Here is a 17679-nt window from a genome sequence, read left to right as displayed (position 1 = left end):
ACCCTGTTCTTCAGTTTTTAAGTAAAAAGTAATTAACAGAAAATGCTACTGTTATCACCGTAAGCCCCTTCCTCCCCACGAACTACAAAGAATGAGAAGGAGGGAAGTGGGGGTCTGTTCCCATCCTTGCTGGCTTTGCAGAAGACAAATGGAGCACAAAAGTCTCCTATTGCTGCCACTACTTTGTCAAGAAGAGACCCCCTGTTCCATAGTCCTAAAGCACATGCAGAGGATTTGAGGAAGAGTCTTCTTTCACCTGTAGGGTTGTGGAGAAAGCAGCAGCAGCAAGTCCCTTTAGCCACATTTCCCTTTCCCAGTGCCTTTCTCCAGAACTCCACAGGTGAAATCCCTGTTGTTCCGTCACATACTCTACACGCACTGAGAGACTATTGTTGCAAGTGCAACTTGTTTCTGTTCTAGTAGGCAAAGGCAGAACATAAGAATATAGGAAGAGCCCTGCTGGATCAGACCAAATACCCATCTAGCATACTATTCTTACAGTGGCCAACCATATGGCTATAGAAAGCCCACAAGCATGACATGTGTGCAAAAGCACTCTTCCCAATATGAGTCTCTTGCACTGCTTCTGTAAGCTCCACATAGTAAGACCACATTCTCTGCAATTCCTAGAGGTCTTGGATGAAGGCCTTCAGCCACTGGCAAGTTAGTGAGGGTGACTTTTAAGGTTCTAGAATTAAATTGCATCTACTGGCTTCAACCTGGCCTCAACATGCCCAATGATGACTAATGCAGAAGAATATTCTTTGTCCCAAGCTTTTAATGTTTCCCTCACTGATTGAGAGTCAGAGAAGGCTGTAGGAGACTTTTAATGTGGGTAACTATAAGCCAAATAGTTTCAAAAGGAAGATTAATGCTTTGTCTGTGCACGGTTACTTCGCCTAGATTAGTCAGTCATTTAAAAAGTGTATTGTGCAACATCCTTTTAAGTTGTTGCTGTCTAGAAATAAAATATACTCAGGAAATTTGAGGAAACACTGGTAGAACAGGGTGCACAAGAACGTTTCAATCTTCCATGGACTGCTACAACTTGTTTTTTTTTAAAAAAGAGTTTCCAGTTGAAAATTAGAATCCAGTTATAAAAATCTAGTATTCTGCTTTAATCAACTCAACACTAGGATGCAAACTGAAGACACAGTCCTAAAGAGTAATTTCTGTTTAAACTATACACAATATCAAGGCTTGTTTCTACTGATACACCATATAACTGACAGGTTTGCTCTAGAACAAACCTACTAAAAATCACTAAGTTGTATGGTTCAAATGCTTCAAATTTTATCTATTGTAAGTCATGCTAATACCAAAACTTTAATTTGTCGGAGGAGTCCCTTGTGCTATATTACACTAATTGTCATGGGCCAAGATCCAAAGGGCCATGCTCTCAACACTGAACACACACCAGGCCTTTCTCCCTCCACTTCCTATTCAGCTCCCCACAGTAAATCTGACCTCTGTTTTTACTGTATTTAATAGTTTTCACTGTATGGGTTTTTTTTAACTGTTGTAAAAAGCTTTGATGTTTTAAAATGAAATAGTGGCATACAAATATATTGATGAACAAACATCTGGAACCTGCCAAAGTGGAATTCATCAAGGGATGAGGGAATACAGCCAGTCAAGGGATGAGAGAATACAGCCAGAAGTGAAAAATCTCCATCACTAGCCCTTAACTTTCGGTGCATCCTGGCCATGGAACCAATGCTGAAATCATAACAAAAGCAATAATCGTTTCCAAAGAAACCGAGGCTCTAGATCAGCCCTTCCCAACCAGTGTGCCTCCAGATGTTGTTGGACCACAACTCCCATTATTCCTGACCACTGGCAATGCTGGCTGAGGCTGATGGGAGTTGTGGTCCAACAACATCTGGAGGCACACTGGTTGGGAAGGGCTGATCTAGATTCTACTGAAAAAGAGTTCAACTGGCAACAAACACATACAAACAAGCATAAATTTTAATATCTTATCACTGCAAACAAAAAGCTAAGATGAACAAAGGAAATGTTACTTTTTAAAAATATCTTAGAGATGGCAACACCTACCACTCCATCTGCAATTTTCCAGTTTGTGCAACTTTCATATTTTTCTAGTTGCTTTTCAAACAACTGTGCTATGGCTCGATGAACAAGTTCATACTGTTCCTGTGTGTGATTGATAAAAAACAAGATTAGCATACAGACATAAACATTTCTTAAAGAGGCAATTTCACAAACCAATCATGCCGTATCCATATACGGAAGTCCAATACTGAAAGCAATATTACCTTAGTCTGTACTGCAGAATGTCTTTGTGTCCTCATTTCTTGTATTAAATTAAACACACTGAACTCCTCTGGTATTTTCTGCAGTGGAAAGAATCGAAAAGTTGTCCATGGAAGTATTTTGTTTCAAATATTACCTTAAAAGCCACAAAATGTTTCACTTCTTAATATTTCTATTTTAACTGTATACTTCAACAATTAGAAATATCCTAAAACTCAGTGTTGCCATAGGAAAATGTACTGGATGACTTAAAGCTTATTTTCAAATTATTTGCAATTTTGCACATGGAGAACAACTTCACTACTCCCCTATAAAACTGCTTTAATCACCTGCATAAGATGGCCTAGTTTTACAGCATTAGATTGCTATAAATCCTCCTTACCCCAGCTTTCAACAAATTCCATGTATAATCTATGGCACAGATGGCTCCTGTTCTTCCACACCCAGCACTATAGTGAAAAAAGATGAACACCATCACTGAAAACTAGATTTAAAACTTCACATTTCTGTTCCTATATATCAAACACTTAACAGGAAGCATTATCCTTGAAAATATATTTTACAGTAGACATTTAAACTATTCTGAATTACTATCAATAGAATATGTGTAAATAAATTCATGTTTAATAAGTAGAGGTTTATGTTTTCATATCGAAAGCATAAATCTGTAACATTGTTTACTGACATAGCCAAGGTTAATTCTATCATACATATAAATCTGTGCACAAAAAAGGTCCCCTTTCAACAAACACAACACCTCAATACATACCATATTGTACTCACAAACGTAACGTGGTACATGCAATTGTAACAGAGAGGCATACTGGCATTTTCTACATACAGTACATCAAAATGAATCCCAATTCATCCATTTACTTAGCAACTGGTGACTGTTTGCCCAACATGAAGAGTAGTTGAAAAAATCATTTGTGAGAAGCAGTTTCAAGATACAGGCCCAGTTTACACATCATATTAAACCACTGTTAAAAACCAACAATGGTTGAATATGACCACACACTATGCTAGTGCACGTTCTTGAAATTGTTTTCTTCACTCCTCCTTGGAAACCAACCCAGAGTCTGGCTTATCATGACATCCAAATACAGGCTTATGGTTTCTCTCTTTACACAAACCATGAATGATAACCAAGGTTTGTTCTTGGTGTAGTTATTTGTAAGGGAAAACAATGTATATGGGTTTAGATATCACAACAAGTCAGACTCTGGCTTGTTTACCAGTGGCACAGCAGAAGTGGAGTGAAAATGGACCATTGGTCTCACTTGAAGGGTGATTTTCATAGGAGGACTGCCATCAAGCGGGTTATAGCTCCACCTATCGTCCGAAGGCAAGAATGTTTTTGAAGTCAAGACTAGGGGCGTCAGGCCCCTCCCACTCTCCAGTTCATTCGCAGCGAGTCCAAAGAGATATCTAAAGATGCAGGAGAAAAGGCCAACGGGCCTACCAGCAAGAACATAACATAATAGCAACATTGATAATAATATGACTCTAACATAGCGAAATAACATTAATAGCAGTCTTGACTTCACTAGGAAATCAACATATAATAGCGTAACAGGAATATATAAAAACCCCAGAAAAATATCTAAATATCCTCCAACTGGGAGGGTCGTGATAGCAGTCCTCCTATGAAAATCACCCTTCAGGTGAGACCAATGGTCCATTTTCCATAGGAGGACTGCCATCAAGCGGGATGTACCAAAGCAGCCCATAACAGGGAGGGACCACCCACATCCTAATCATCATTAAGAACCTGTTGCAATACGCGTCTGCCAAAAGAGGCATCAGCAGAGGCATAATCATCTATTTTGTAATGCCTTATAAACGAATGTGGGGTAGACCAAACAGCAGCTCTACAAATATCAGCAACAGGAGCGTTAGTAGCAAAAGCAGCCGTAGTGGCCGCTGACCTAGTGGAATGAGCTGTTATACTAGCTGGAACTGGAAGCTTAAGGGACTCATAAGCTAAGGTAATACATGCCTGCAACCAGCGAGATAAGGTAGAATTAGCAACTTTATGCCCCATAGAACGTGGATGAAAGGATACAAACAAAGACTCAGTCCATCGTATATCCTGGGTCCTGCTCAGGTAAGTCTTGAGAGCCCTCCGAACACCCAATGAATGCCAAGCCTTCTCTAGAGGATGGGTAGGATTCGGGCAAAATGAAGGAAGCACAATGTCCTGATTGCAATGGAAAACTGAATTGACCTTGGGACGGAAGGCAGGATAAGTTTTCAGCACAACACAGTCCTTGTGAAAAACACAGAGATGGCGGGCAGAAGACAGTGCGCCCAGTTCCGAAACTCGTCTCGCGGAGGTGATCGTGATCAGGAACAGAACCTTAAATGACAACAGACGTAAAGGCACAGTCCGAAGGGGCTCAAACAGAGGGCATTGTAAAGCCTGTAGGACCTTCGACAGACTCCATGAGGGAAAACGGTGGACTACAGCCGGTGAGCGTAACGTGGTTCCCTTCAGAAAACATTTGATGAACGGGTGCGAGGCAATAGGAGCACCAGGGGAGGACACTGAAAGGATGGACGACAGAGTGGACACATGTCTACGTAAGGTGTTGGGTCTAAGTCCCATCAGGAGGCCCCTATGAAGGAATTGTAGTATCTGTTGTATTGTGGCCTGAGAAGGATCAAGGTGTTCGGACTGACACCACCTGGAGAATGCCACCCAAGTATGTTGATATATACGAGCAGTGGATGGACATCTCGAGGCCAAGATAATGTCAGTAACAGCATCAGAGAGGCCAGCAGCCCTTAAATGTCCCCGTTCAAAAGCCACGCTATTAGCTTGAGCCAATTGGGATCCTGATGCAAGATTGGGCCCTGGGATAAAAGGTCTGGCCTGACCGGGAGCGGCCAAGGGTCCGTCACTGACATGGCAAGGAGCTCCGAGAACCACGGGCGACGGGGCCAATATGGAGCTATCAGAACCAACAGTGCCCTCTCGCGTCGCTCCTTCCTCAAGGTTCTGGCTAACAGTGGTATTGGAGGGAAGGCGTACAATAGGCCATCCGGCCACGGTAGCGACAGGGCATCCACCGCTTCCGCTGTCATGTCCAGGTATTGAGCGAAGTACCTGGGTAGTTGGCAATTGCGACTGGAGGCAAATAGGCCGACTGAGAAGGCGCCGAACCGACACTGGAGAAGATGGAAAACGGTCAGATGAAGTTTCCATTCTCCCGGAAAGACCTGTTGTCTGCTGAGCCAGTCTGCTGTCACATTCCAAATTCCTCTGAGATGTTCTGCTTTCAAGGATTGCAGATGTTGCTCTGCCCAGTCGAATATGAGGGAAGACAGGTTCTGCAGAGGACGGGACCTGGTCCCCCCTTGTCTGTTTAAATGAGATTTGGCACACGTGTTGTCCGTTCGAATGAGAACATGGTCCAAGTGGAACAGAGATTGAAAATGGAGCAGAGCTAAGTGGACAGCCTTTAATTCCAGCCAATTGATGCTCTGAGTCTGCTCTGCTGTGGTCCAAACCCCCTGAACGAACTGGGAGTTGTAGTGGGCTCCCCAGCCGAGGAGACTGGCATCTGTGGTGATGACAGTCCTGCGGGGTTCTCTGAATGGAGTGCCCTGGGTGAGGTGTTGAACTCTCGTCCACCAGCGGAATGACAGATGCAGTGATGAGCTCAGAGGGATCACTCGATGGTTTGAGTTGGCGATGTCCTGCTGAAATGGTAACAAAGCCCACTGGAGTGGACGCGTGTGAGCTCGAGCCCATGGCACAATATGGATGGTGGACACCAACATTCCGAGGGCCCTGGCTAAAAGCATGACGTCTGCGGTTGTGTGGCGCATCAGAGACCGAGCAATGTCTGTGATGGCAATTATGTGGTCTGGAGACAGGGACACCATCACCTGCAGTGTGTCCAACATCGCCCCTAGATGTTGTAGACGTTGGGTTGGTTGGAGATGGCTTTTGTCGAAATCGACTAGCCAGCCGTAGACCTGCAAAACATGGAGCGTGAGCGTTAGATGGCGATGAGCCAGCTCCCTGGAACTCGCCCGTATTAAAAGATCATCCAAATAGGGGTAGATATGGACCCCTTGAAGCCGGAGGTAAGCCACTAGTATGAGTAGCACCTTGGTAAATACTCTCGGGGCAGAAGAGAGGCTGAATGGCATAGCTCGATATTGAAAATGCTGGGAGCCGAAGGCAAATCGAAGGAATTTTCTGTGGGCTATGCAGATAGGTACATGGAGATACGCTTCCTTTAGGTCGATAGAAGCCAGGAAGTCTCCTTCTTGAAGGCTTTCTATAATGGAGTGGAGGGATTCCATTTTGAACCTTCGATACTTTACGAAACAGTTAATGAACTTGAGGTCCAATATCGCCCTCCATGACAGATCTCGTTTGGGCACAGCAAAAAGGACGGAGTACACCCCTTCCGACCTCTCTGTTGTAGGGACTGGCTCTATCGCCGCTATGTCCAAGAAGTGATGTATGACTGTCTGCATGATGCAATGCCTGGCTGATGCCTAGGACAAGGAGAAGGATGAAATCTGTCTGGAGGAGTCATCCAAAACTCCAGTGCATAGCCATAACAAAAAAGATCTCTGATCCAAAGGATCTGAGTCAGACACAGCCAATGGTCTCCAAACAGAAGCAGTCTGCCCCCAACCAGTATCGTGCCAGTACTGTCTGTGCTGGCGAGAGCCTCCCCCATATGAGGACGTTGAGGTACCTCTGCGCCCTTGGTACTGACCTCTGCCTGGGAAACGTCTGTTCCAGGTGCCCCTGGAGGGACGAAAATCATAGTTTCAGAAATCGCGGCCTCATCCCCCGGGCCGCGTTCCTCAAAAGGGCTGTGTCGGGTGGTATGAGGGGAAACGCCTGAAAGGCCTGTGATCAACGTTCTTAACAGTAGCCAGAACAGGCTTTCGAGCATCCTTGGGGTCAACAAGCACTGCCTTTAGGGCTTCCTCGCCGAACAGTAAAGATTCGGAATAAGGTGCCCTTGATAAATTAACTCTGGCTGTAGAGTCAGCTTGCCAATGATGGAGCCATAGGGTCCATCGAGCGACTACCTGAGCTCCCATAGCTCGTGCTCCCAGTTGATTTGCATCCAAGGTGGCATCAGCTACAAACGCCGCTGTCTTGCGCAATTTTATCAGCGACCTCCTCAGAGATACAGGATCGGGATTAGCATCCTCTAAAAGGTCATCCAACCACATCATCGCTGCCCTGGCGAAGATGGAAGCTGATGCAGAGGCTCGCATGGAGAAGGCGGTGGCTTCATGATTCTTGCGTAAGGCAAAGTCCAGCCTCCGCTCAGTGGCGTCCTTTAGATGGGAATCTCCTTCCCTCGGCAAAAGGGATCTAGAGACTAGACTGGAGATCGGCTCATCTATGCCAGGAACGGCCAGTCTGCTGGTAAAGTCCAGAGCCAGAGAATAAAGTCTGTCCGCAAGGGTGTTGAAGTGGCGAGTTTGTAATGGATGAGACCATTAGTTGTTGGCCAGTTTAGCAATGGGATCTGGCACCGGAAGGTAGTGCTCTGCTGGTGCGAGCGATTTCTTTTTTTTTTTTTTTTTTTTTTTTTTCAATAATTTTTATTCAGATTTTCATAAAACATACAAGACGAAATCATAAAACATTCAAAGACAAAAAACAAAATCAAAAATAGTTAAACAAAAGAAAAAAGAAAAAAAAAACAAAAATAAAAAATAAAGAATAAAATATTGACTTCCCATTTGTCAAAGATCAAATCAGTTATAAGTCTATAATATATAACAATCCTGTCTCTTAAGTCATATTATAAAATCACTTTCCTCCAGTAGTTATCTTACTTAATCATCAAATCTCATAAACATTACTTTATTCTTTCCACAAAAAGTCAAAGAGAGGTTTCAATTCTTTAAGAAATATATCTATCAATTTTTTTTTCCAGATAAGCATATCGATTAATCCATCTCATTACTAATTATGATAATCTTATTGTCATAACCATAGTCAAAATAAACATTTCAATTAATCCATCACATCAGAATCTGTTAGGTTCAGTAATTTCAGTAGCCATTGTTCTATTATCCCTATTAGTTCCATTTTCCATCTTCCATCTTCAGTAGTCTTGTTAAGTCCAGTAATTTCAATATCCAATCTTCCATTATCAGTATTCCATAATAATCTTGCTGTCAAAGCCATAGTCATATAGTAAGAGTCTGATGGGAATTACCTCTATCCCAAATATTTTCTTGCCATCCATTCTGAATAGGTTGCTGAAATACTGCTGTAAAATCATATCTCTGTTCTTTTTTTCAAAATACACTGGGTCATCTCTTAAAAGTTTTTCCATTGTCACATGGCTGCAGTTAATTCCATAAATTTTCTCTATATTGGGCTCCATCACATCATTCCAGTCCAGAAGATTATCCATGCCATTGATAACTTTATCTCTAGAATCTTCATTAATTTCTTCAGAGATAACATTGAGTTCCAAACAATAGATTTTATTTCTAAAGTCCATAGACTCCAAATCTTGTTCCTGTTCCACGTTTGTTCCAATCTCCGGGATCTCCTCTCTCACAGGGACCCCTGTTCCAGTCTCCAGGGTCTCCTCTCTCACAGGGACCCCTGTTCCAGTCTCCAGGGTCTCCTCTCTCACAAGGACCCCTATGTCTTTAATCTCCTGTGTCTCCAAACAATAGATTTTGTTTCTAAAGTCCATAGACTCCAAATCTTTTTCCTGTTCCACGTTTGTTCCAATCTCCGGGGTCTCCTCTCTCACAGGGACCCCTTCCAGGGTCACCTCTCTCACAGGGACCCCTATATCTTTAATCTCCTGCTTCATTTTACTCAATTCAATTTTCAGCTCCTTACAACCCTGTCGCAGGTTTTGTTTCGTTATCTCAATCTCATCCATTATTTTCTGAAACATAGTTATTTCCAGATTCTCAGCCACTTTCTTAATTGCCATTTTAAAAGAAAAATATAGGAAAACCACTTCTTATTTCAGCAACAATTGGGTTAATACTCCAAACTTGGTGACATCACAGTATAAACAGAGCAGACAGCCTTATCTCTCCATGCTTAAGTAAACAAAATGCAGTTCCCAGGATCGAAACAATTAATGGCGGTCGTCAGGAAACAGATTCGTCAAAATAAAATAGACCAAAAAGAGAGTAGTCTCAGACAATATAATATTCTTCAAAATAAAAATCTGGAATAGAAATCCCTCTTCTGTGTATATCTTTAGAATGCAAATCCAGGACAGCTTTTTGCAACAAAAACAGAGATAAGCTATTAATTAGTGAGTAGCAGAGAGAAGTTATGGCTCCCCAGTGAGATGTCAAAAACCGATCAATCTGGCAAATCTCTTTTAAACAGCAACAATTTAAGTCAAGTAAAAGAAAAATATAGAAAGAAGGGTGCTTGCCTGTTAGTGCGTTCTCTCTTAGAAGATAAGATGAACGTTCGCTTTATCAGATAGAGCTTGTTGTTGAAAATCCGTCCCACCTTCGTCGGCTGGACCTCGTCCCATAAATTAATGAGATCTGGTCGTCCCAACAAAAATAGGCTTTGAGGTTAATCTCTTCGTTTCTCCCTACCCGGGAGAAGTTTAATCAGTCAAAAAAAAAAAAAACCTGACTGATATATCTGAATAAGCTTCTTTTGAGGCAGGAGCCCGTCTCAAAAGCAGGCACAGGCTAAGTCACCCTTCCCGGAAGTCGGTGCGAGCGATTTCAAGACCCTGGCCCCTTTAATAGTGGGAGCGGGAGCTGCCGGTTGTGTAGCTTGGAGACCAAGGGTGTGCAATACTCTGCGAGCAAGAGACTGATAATCTGAGGCATCAAACAGGTGATAAGATGTATCCTCCTCATGTTCTGAATGATCACTCCATTCGTCTCCTTCGGCTTGTACAGCAAAGGGTGACTCTTCTCCACAAGAAACGTCATCAATAAATCTGCCTCTGGCGATGTCAAAAGGATTCGGGGAGCACGATGGATCTGCCTCATTACATACATAGTGGTCCATACTGTGCTGAGGTATGGCAGAGACTTGTGGCGGTGACTGTGTTTGAGTAAAAAATGACAGCATGCCTTGTAGTTGTGATAGGAACTCATGAGACAGCTGCAGCCCCGGTGAAGTGGATGGTTGCGCTTGTAGAGGCGGCCCAGCAGGCTGTGACGATGGATAAGCCCTGGGCGGTAATATGGGAGGTGGCTGGCTGGTAGTTGGCTGTTCAGGAAACCCAGCGAAGTCCTCCTCGGAGGAGGAAGCAGTGGGAGAGTGAAATAGATTCGTTAACTGTTCCTGGGCTGCTCCATCAGAAGCCGGAACAGACACATAGCGTGGGCACTTGGTTTTGCTGTGGCTGGAAAGATGTTTTGTTTTGGCAACCGCTTTGGTGTGCTTATGCTTGGCCGCCTTAGATGGTTTCGGCTTGGCTATCTGAGTAGTCGCTGGCTGTTCCGCCATCTTATATTTTCTATGGGTTTCAGTACACGGCCACTGATGGGGCAGAATGCACAGACCCCAACAGGCACAGTACACGACCACGGATGGGGTAGAATGCACTGGCAGATGGCTAAGTACACGGCCACGGATGGGGCAGAATGTACAATGTTAATAGCGTTGGTACACGGCCTCGGATGGGGCAGAATGCACAGTATCAACAGCCTTGGTACACGGCCTCGGATGGGGCAGAATGCACAGTATCAACAGCCTTGGTACACGGTCACGGATGGGGCAGAATGTACAGTTTAGACAGTCCTGGTACATGGCCACGGATGGGGCAGAATGTACAGTTCAAACAGCTTGTGCACAATATCAACAGTCTTGGTACACGGCCACGAATGGGGCAGAATGTACAGTTCAAACAGCCTGGTGCACAGCCACAGCCTTGCTGATACAGTCACAAAAGTACAGGTTCAAATAGTTGCAGTGATCAGATAGTTGCAAGAAGAAGCAGCAGTAGTCGTGTGGAAGAGGAGTCCGTGTAGAACTATAGGATCCTATCTGCAGCACACATACAAGGAGCCCTTGCCAGCTAAACCCCCCTTTGTTTAGTACTGAATAAACTGAACAGAAAGGGCGGGAAAAAAGGGACAAACAAAATGGCGCCCGTAAAATGAGCAGGAAAATTTTTAATCGAAAATGGCGGAATATGAAGAAGGAGCAATGGCAGATACTGAGGAGCACCAGCGAACTGAAAACAGGGTGCCGAGCACAGCCTCAAATAAGTGCTGCGGCTGCGGGGCTGATAAACGAAATCGCGGCTCTAAAAGCCAGGCAGGAGAGACTCTGTCAGGGAAACAGGACGGCCGGTGAAAAGCCGAAGCAGCTGAGGCAGTAGCAGAGGCACGAGCCGCAGCCGCCAGCTGCAGAGACCATCACGGCAAGATTGTTAAAGCCGCAGAATGAGTCCGGGAAGTCAGGGCAGCCCAAGGATAAGAGCCGCTAAGAGGTAAGGTAGGAGAGCCGCAGCCGCAGGCTCCTGGAGGGAGAGTTTTAAAGGGACCGCCGCGAAGAAAAAAGCCGCGGTCGTACCAGGAAGGCAGCAACCCAAACGGCCAGGGACTAAAAACGAAGGGAGCCGCCAGAGCAGGCTCCTGTGGGAGTCGTGAATCAGTAAGGGCACGAAACAAGCGGCGGATAAAGCAGGGAGCTGCAGCCGCAAGCTCCCGCCTGAGAAAAGAGAGAACTTCAGCCGCAGTCTCTCTCTAAGAGCCGTTAGGCTAAAACCTGGGGGGGAAAAACGGTCCGGGCAAGGGAGAACCCCCCCCCAAGGAATTCCCCAGGAATAATGAAACAAAATGATGTTAAATACAAGACAGAGGGAAGGAAAGAACGTGGAATACACAGACAACAAAACCTCCACACCCTGTCAGACAAATACATAGACTTAGCTATAAGCTAAACTATCAGCAATATCAAACTTGTTCGGTACGAAGGCAAGAATGAACTGGAGAGTGGGAGGGGCCTGACGCCCCTAGTCTTCACTTCAAAAACATTCTTGCCTTCGGACGATAGGTGGAGCTATAACCCGCTTGATGGCAGTCCTCCTATGGAAAACTTTTGAGCACATGCACCAGCTCATACACATTAAACTGTAGTTCATTTTTAACTATGGTATTTAATATGATGTGACTGAGCTGTATTTCAAATGCTTTCAAAGACATTACAGAGGTCTGTAGTTAACAAATATAAAGCTGGTTCAAGCCTGACTTCACTAATGTGGTCCCCCTTCCCCTGCCAAGAACTCTAGGTAATATATTTTTGAGAGCGCTGCTAAATGTTAAGAAATCCCTATCATATTCATAGAATAATTATCAATACGGGTGAGGGTGAAAAGGTATGCTTTCTACTAACACTCTAAAGTACAATTAGAAGCAGCAAGGCATTTCCAGAGACAATGAGATTGATATCACACACAATGGCAACTTTATTTGAATTTCAATCTCACCACATCCCAAGACCTCTGGAAGGGATAGCAACAGTTTTGAATGACTGTGTTACACTCTCACTTCTATGAGTTTTAGAAGCAGAAATATCTTTACAATGAAGATGCACTTTCAATATTTCATTTGTCTCTCACAGCTAACAGTTACATGTGTTACATGCTTCCTCCGTGTGTGTGTGTGCGCACGCACACACGCACGCACACTTTCCTTCTTCCAAATTAGCAAGCTGGATTTGGTTCTCTCTTTTTCCACTCAGTATTTACAGTTTTTATACACTGCACAATAATGTAGGTTCCCAGTAAAATGCTGCTTGGTACGATAGCATCCATCCATACCTCCAAAATTTGATGCAATGTGCCAAAAGACAGAAAAGCAGACAGGTACCCAAAAGAAGATGATAAAGTACTTATTCTAGAAGCCACTAGCCAATTCTAATTCACAGATTCACAACAAATTTGTGTCATTGTAAAACAGAATCTCCAATAGTGGAGTGGGGATGGTACAATTGATAGAAAAATGGGATACCAGGAGACATAAACCCAAACTAGTTGCAGGAAGTTTTGTGTCTCTAATTAAGTTTCAGTTTTTGCACTAGATACCTCTCATGGGACACTTCATAGTGACAAATTACATGAGCATTTGTTCCTTGGGTACTTCCTGTTGCAACAATGTTCACATAATTTAGCAATACAATGTATTCAAGTATGTGCATATTACTGTACAGCAATAGTGGTACAGCAATGAAAATGTCAAACAGATCCATTGGCCATAAATTTTATGAATGTTTATGTATTCATGTTAATACAATATGCTGCTGCTTTACCTTCAAGATTGAGGTTTAGGACTTCTGAAGCTCACCTGCACTGCATGTTGCAATGTTATTTAAGCAAAGACAGCACACAGAAGCCATCAACTTCCAAGTTGGGGGGCGGGTAGCCAAGTAAATACTTTCTAGGGTCCCACATTTAAAACCCTGGATGAAATTTTAATTTGTACCTGCAGTGTATACAAAGAGGAACATCTTCATGCTCCTGGTATTCTCTCATTAAGCTGATCATGTCCAGAATAGAATCAAACGATGAAGGAACATCGTGGTCAGGCCAATTCACATAATGAAACTGATATACCCTACGTGTTTCCTAGAAGAAGAAGAGGTAAGGTTACATATTTGAAAATTAGCATCTTAAAAATTGTCCATTTAGTGAACCAATCAGTTACACATAGAAAGGAAGAATACAAGTGCTGTAAAATACCTCCATTAAGGAATATATAGAAAAAAATGAAATAACTAAAACATTGTAGGAGCTGCTTCATACAAATGGCTCACCATAAGACCTATCCTCGTGATTACAATTCAAGTGGTAACCACAGGACAGTACCTCCTAGTCTGTAATTCTTTTCCTACACAACTAACAATAATATACTTTTAATAAATTAAAACAAGGCCAAAGATAACATGCAGTGTCACTGAAATAGCACAAGTTCAAAATTTATTTCACTTAAAACTTGACATGCAGATTGGGTCAAAGGCCATGTCCTACAAATATTAATCTAATTGGAGACACACGGACACAGAGAGACACACACACATCCCTCTTTGAGCCTTTACAGGCATACCCCAGTTCATGCATTCCACCCTAGACTTTTACACAAGATAAGCAAGAACAAAATAATCATAACAAATTGTAGATTAATATTTGTAAGACCAGATTCTGTCAAGTTAGAAGTTACAATCTGGTGCAAAATTCAGCTTCCCAAGAATCACAGTTTCAATTTTAAAACGGCTAGAAACATTTTTGCAAAGCTACACAAGATGAAGCAACAAAACCAGCATAAATTCAGCACAGATACCAAGGTATATCACACTCAATTTATTAAAAGCTGAAGAAAACTGAAGCCACTTGGAAAATAGCATTAGAGCGCCCCAAAGTATACCAAGCACCATTTAAGTCTCACAGATTTTGTAATTAAATGAATGTCATCTCAAGGACAAGATTAATCAGTAGCAGCAGCAGTCAGATGGCTGAGAAAGGCCATTTGTGCCTTTTGGATGCCAAATATTTCATGAAGGTTGACCGTTGTAGACATCATCCTAGTATTGTAAACGACTATATAATGAATGCCTACCGAATGGCTTCCTCACTATTGCCTCATTGTCTTTCTGCCTCAATGCTGTAACAGCTACCCACATTTTTGCTTCCACTTTTAACATGACAGACAGACACCATAGTTCTTCTATTCCTTTTACTGAGTAAGAATAGTTATATAGGACTATCCTAGCTACCAATCCTTGGGTTAACTATACAGGCAGGTGCAACCACCCACCTACTGCTGCTATTTCCAGTCACAGGAAATAAAAGGCACAGAGCACTGATGCAGTGACTACATTCAAGTGGCACAATAAGCAATGGTTTATCACAATGGGAGCAATTTAAAATAATTTTTTCCAAAAAAAATCCTGGGGGGAGGTGAAGCACCACTCTGGGAAGGGGTGTGCCCATTCTCCCCCACTGTGCTACAGGGCTGATGTGAGCTCAAGGCTTGCTGCGGCTTGCTCCCATCACAGTAAGCCAGCAATGGGGAACCTCCAGTCCACAGGCCTAATTAGGCCCAGCAAGGGTCCTTCTTTGGCCCACAAGGCCATTTTTCGCAAGCCACACCGTTCTGCCCTGCAGCTGATGTCAACTGATTGGCAGTGCCAGCAAACCCCTATAATTTTGCCTACATGGTTTGATTTCAAATTGTGTAGGCAAAGGAAGTGGGATTTGCAGTTGTGTGCTTTTGACTTCATCGTTTAATTTCATTTATCATTATGTCCAAACATATCCATCTCCTTGGCAGTCAAGAGTAGCACAAGATTATCCTTTACCTGAAAAGGGAAACGCATAGGGCAAAAAACAAAGAGAATGTGGGTTGTTCTACAAATTCAGATCGCTGGAGGTCATGTGGTCATATTGGAATTTATTTACATATGTGGTGGTTTTGCACTTTAATACAAAATTTTGGGTGGCTGTATTTGCTGAAATCATTCTCATTATGGGTCAACCCATTACTATGTCACTGGTGCCACTACTGTTAAACATGTTCTAATCAAGATGCGTTGCATAAAGAATTAATCTTAATACTACTGGTGGTGGCACGCCTCAAAATCACTCATAAATGGCGTGCATTGGAGGGACTCTCCTTAGACTTGTGGTATGGCCAAATATGGACAATTGCATTGGCTGAGACATTTACTGCACAGATCAGAAAAACACAAGGTAAGCCAAGAAAGGCTATTTTGATCTTATAGTTTCCCTTCATTCAGTTTATTAATGCTCATGATCTACAGTGTGGCTGGCCATTTACAGAGGTCCACTTTGGAATGATGATTTACGTTTGTTTATTACTAGATTTGCTTCTTTCATATTTCCCATCTGTTGTTTTTATTTCTTTAAGTTATATAAAATGTTAATAAAAATATTTCAAAAACTAAAAAAAGAGAATCTGGTTAGTTGAGTAGATGGAAGGATAAGGTACAATATACTAATTGGCTACTTGCCAGGGGACAATTGCTATATTTTTCTTGTTATCGCAAGCTAAATAGCTTCATGAATTTAAAAACAGACATCTGCCAGTTATCACATGTTGGAAGCCATTTCTGTGCCCCATTAACGTCCCAAAAGGGCAAGGTGATTTAGTACACAGAAATCAAGAGTAACAATACTATGTTTAGCTTATCCAGAAGATAGAGCTTTTATCTACTTACGTTCTGAAATGTAAATAGCAGAGTCCTAATATAGTAGTCTGTTCTGACTTGCTCAGCTTCCTAAATAAAAAGGAAGTATTTGTGAATAGATGAAAACTTCACAAAATTCTAGGTTAGTACTGACAGTGGTACTATATTCATTCAATTCTAATTTAGTCTTAATAGCAATAGTATATTCACTCAGGTTAATGTTTTTTTTAAAAACCTGCAGAATTCAGAATCACACCATTCATAGGAATATGGGGGATGAATTTAGATTTCATAGAATCATAGAGTTGGAAGGGGCCATTGAGTCCAACCCCCTGCTCAATGCAGGAATCCAAATTACAGTAGGGCCCCACTTACTGGCGCTCCGCTTCCTGGCGTTCTGCTAATGCGGCAGCTTTCCTCCCCTCTTTGCCGCTTTTGCAGCATTTTCACGTCATTTTCACACGACGTGCCCCAATAAAGTCAATGGGGTTCCACCTTACAGCGATTTCCACTTTATGACGGGGGTCCAGAACAGAACCCGCCATATAAGCGGGGCCCTACTGTAAAGCATACCAGACAGGTGACTGTCCAGCTGCCTCTTGAAAGCCTGCAGTGTTAGACAGCCCACCACCTCCCTAGGTAATTGATTTCATTACCATACTGTCCTAACAGTTAGGAAGTTTTTCCTGATGTTCAGTCGAAATCCGGTTTCCTCCAACTTGAGCCCATTATTCCGTGTGTCCTGTACTCTAGGATGATCAAGAAAAGATCCTGGCCTTTCTCTGTGTGGCAACCTTTCAAGTACTTGAAGAGTTCTATCATATCTCCCTTCAATCTTCTCTTCTCAAGGCTAAATATGCCCGGTTCTCTCAGTCTCTCCTCATAGGGCTTTGTTTCTAGTCCCCTGACCAGCCTTGTCGCCCTCCCCTAAACCTGTTCCAGTTTGTCTGCATTCTTCTTAAAGTGCAGTGTCCAGAACTGGACGCAGTACTCAAGATAAGGCCTAACCAGTGCCAAATAGAGGGGAACCAATATTTCATACAATTGGGAAACTATACTTCTGTTAATGCAGCCTAAAATAGCATTTGTCTTTTTTGCTGCCACACCACACTGTTGGCTCATATTCAGCTTGTGATCAACAATTCCTTCTAGCATGGAGTATTGCTGAGCCAACTATCCCCCATCTTGTAACTATGCATTTGGTTTCTTTTTCCTAGCTGTAGAACTATGTACTTATTCTAGTT

At 42.9% G+C, this 17679-nt stretch overlaps 1 protein-coding gene across 3 annotated transcripts in view; it reads right to left on the bottom strand.

Annotated features, from left to right (window-relative positions):
* The window catches only part of PTPN12 (protein tyrosine phosphatase non-receptor type 12), a 113686-nt gene that overhangs the window by 27675 nt on the left and 68332 nt on the right, over positions 1-17679 (bottom strand). For all 3 annotated transcript variants that reach the window (XM_061582104.1, XM_061582105.1, XM_061582106.1), the window contains 5 exons: positions 16466-16525; positions 13714-13856; positions 2660-2726; positions 2280-2357; positions 2059-2157 (listed from right to left, as the gene is read on the bottom strand). In XM_061582104.1, the coding sequence (XP_061438088.1) occupies positions 2059-2157; positions 2280-2357; positions 2660-2726; positions 13714-13856; positions 16466-16525 (447 nt within the window). The remainder of the gene's footprint in view (positions 1-2058; positions 2158-2279; positions 2358-2659; positions 2727-13713; positions 13857-16465; positions 16526-17679) is intronic.

This window comes from Rhineura floridana, chromosome 8 (assembly GCF_030035675.1).
Source record: "Rhineura floridana isolate rRhiFlo1 chromosome 8, rRhiFlo1.hap2, whole genome shotgun sequence".
NCBI classification, from domain to species: domain Eukaryota; kingdom Metazoa; phylum Chordata; class Lepidosauria; order Squamata; family Rhineuridae; genus Rhineura; species Rhineura floridana.
Note: the sequence above shows the minus strand (reverse complement) of the source record. Positions and strands in the feature narration are given on the sequence as shown.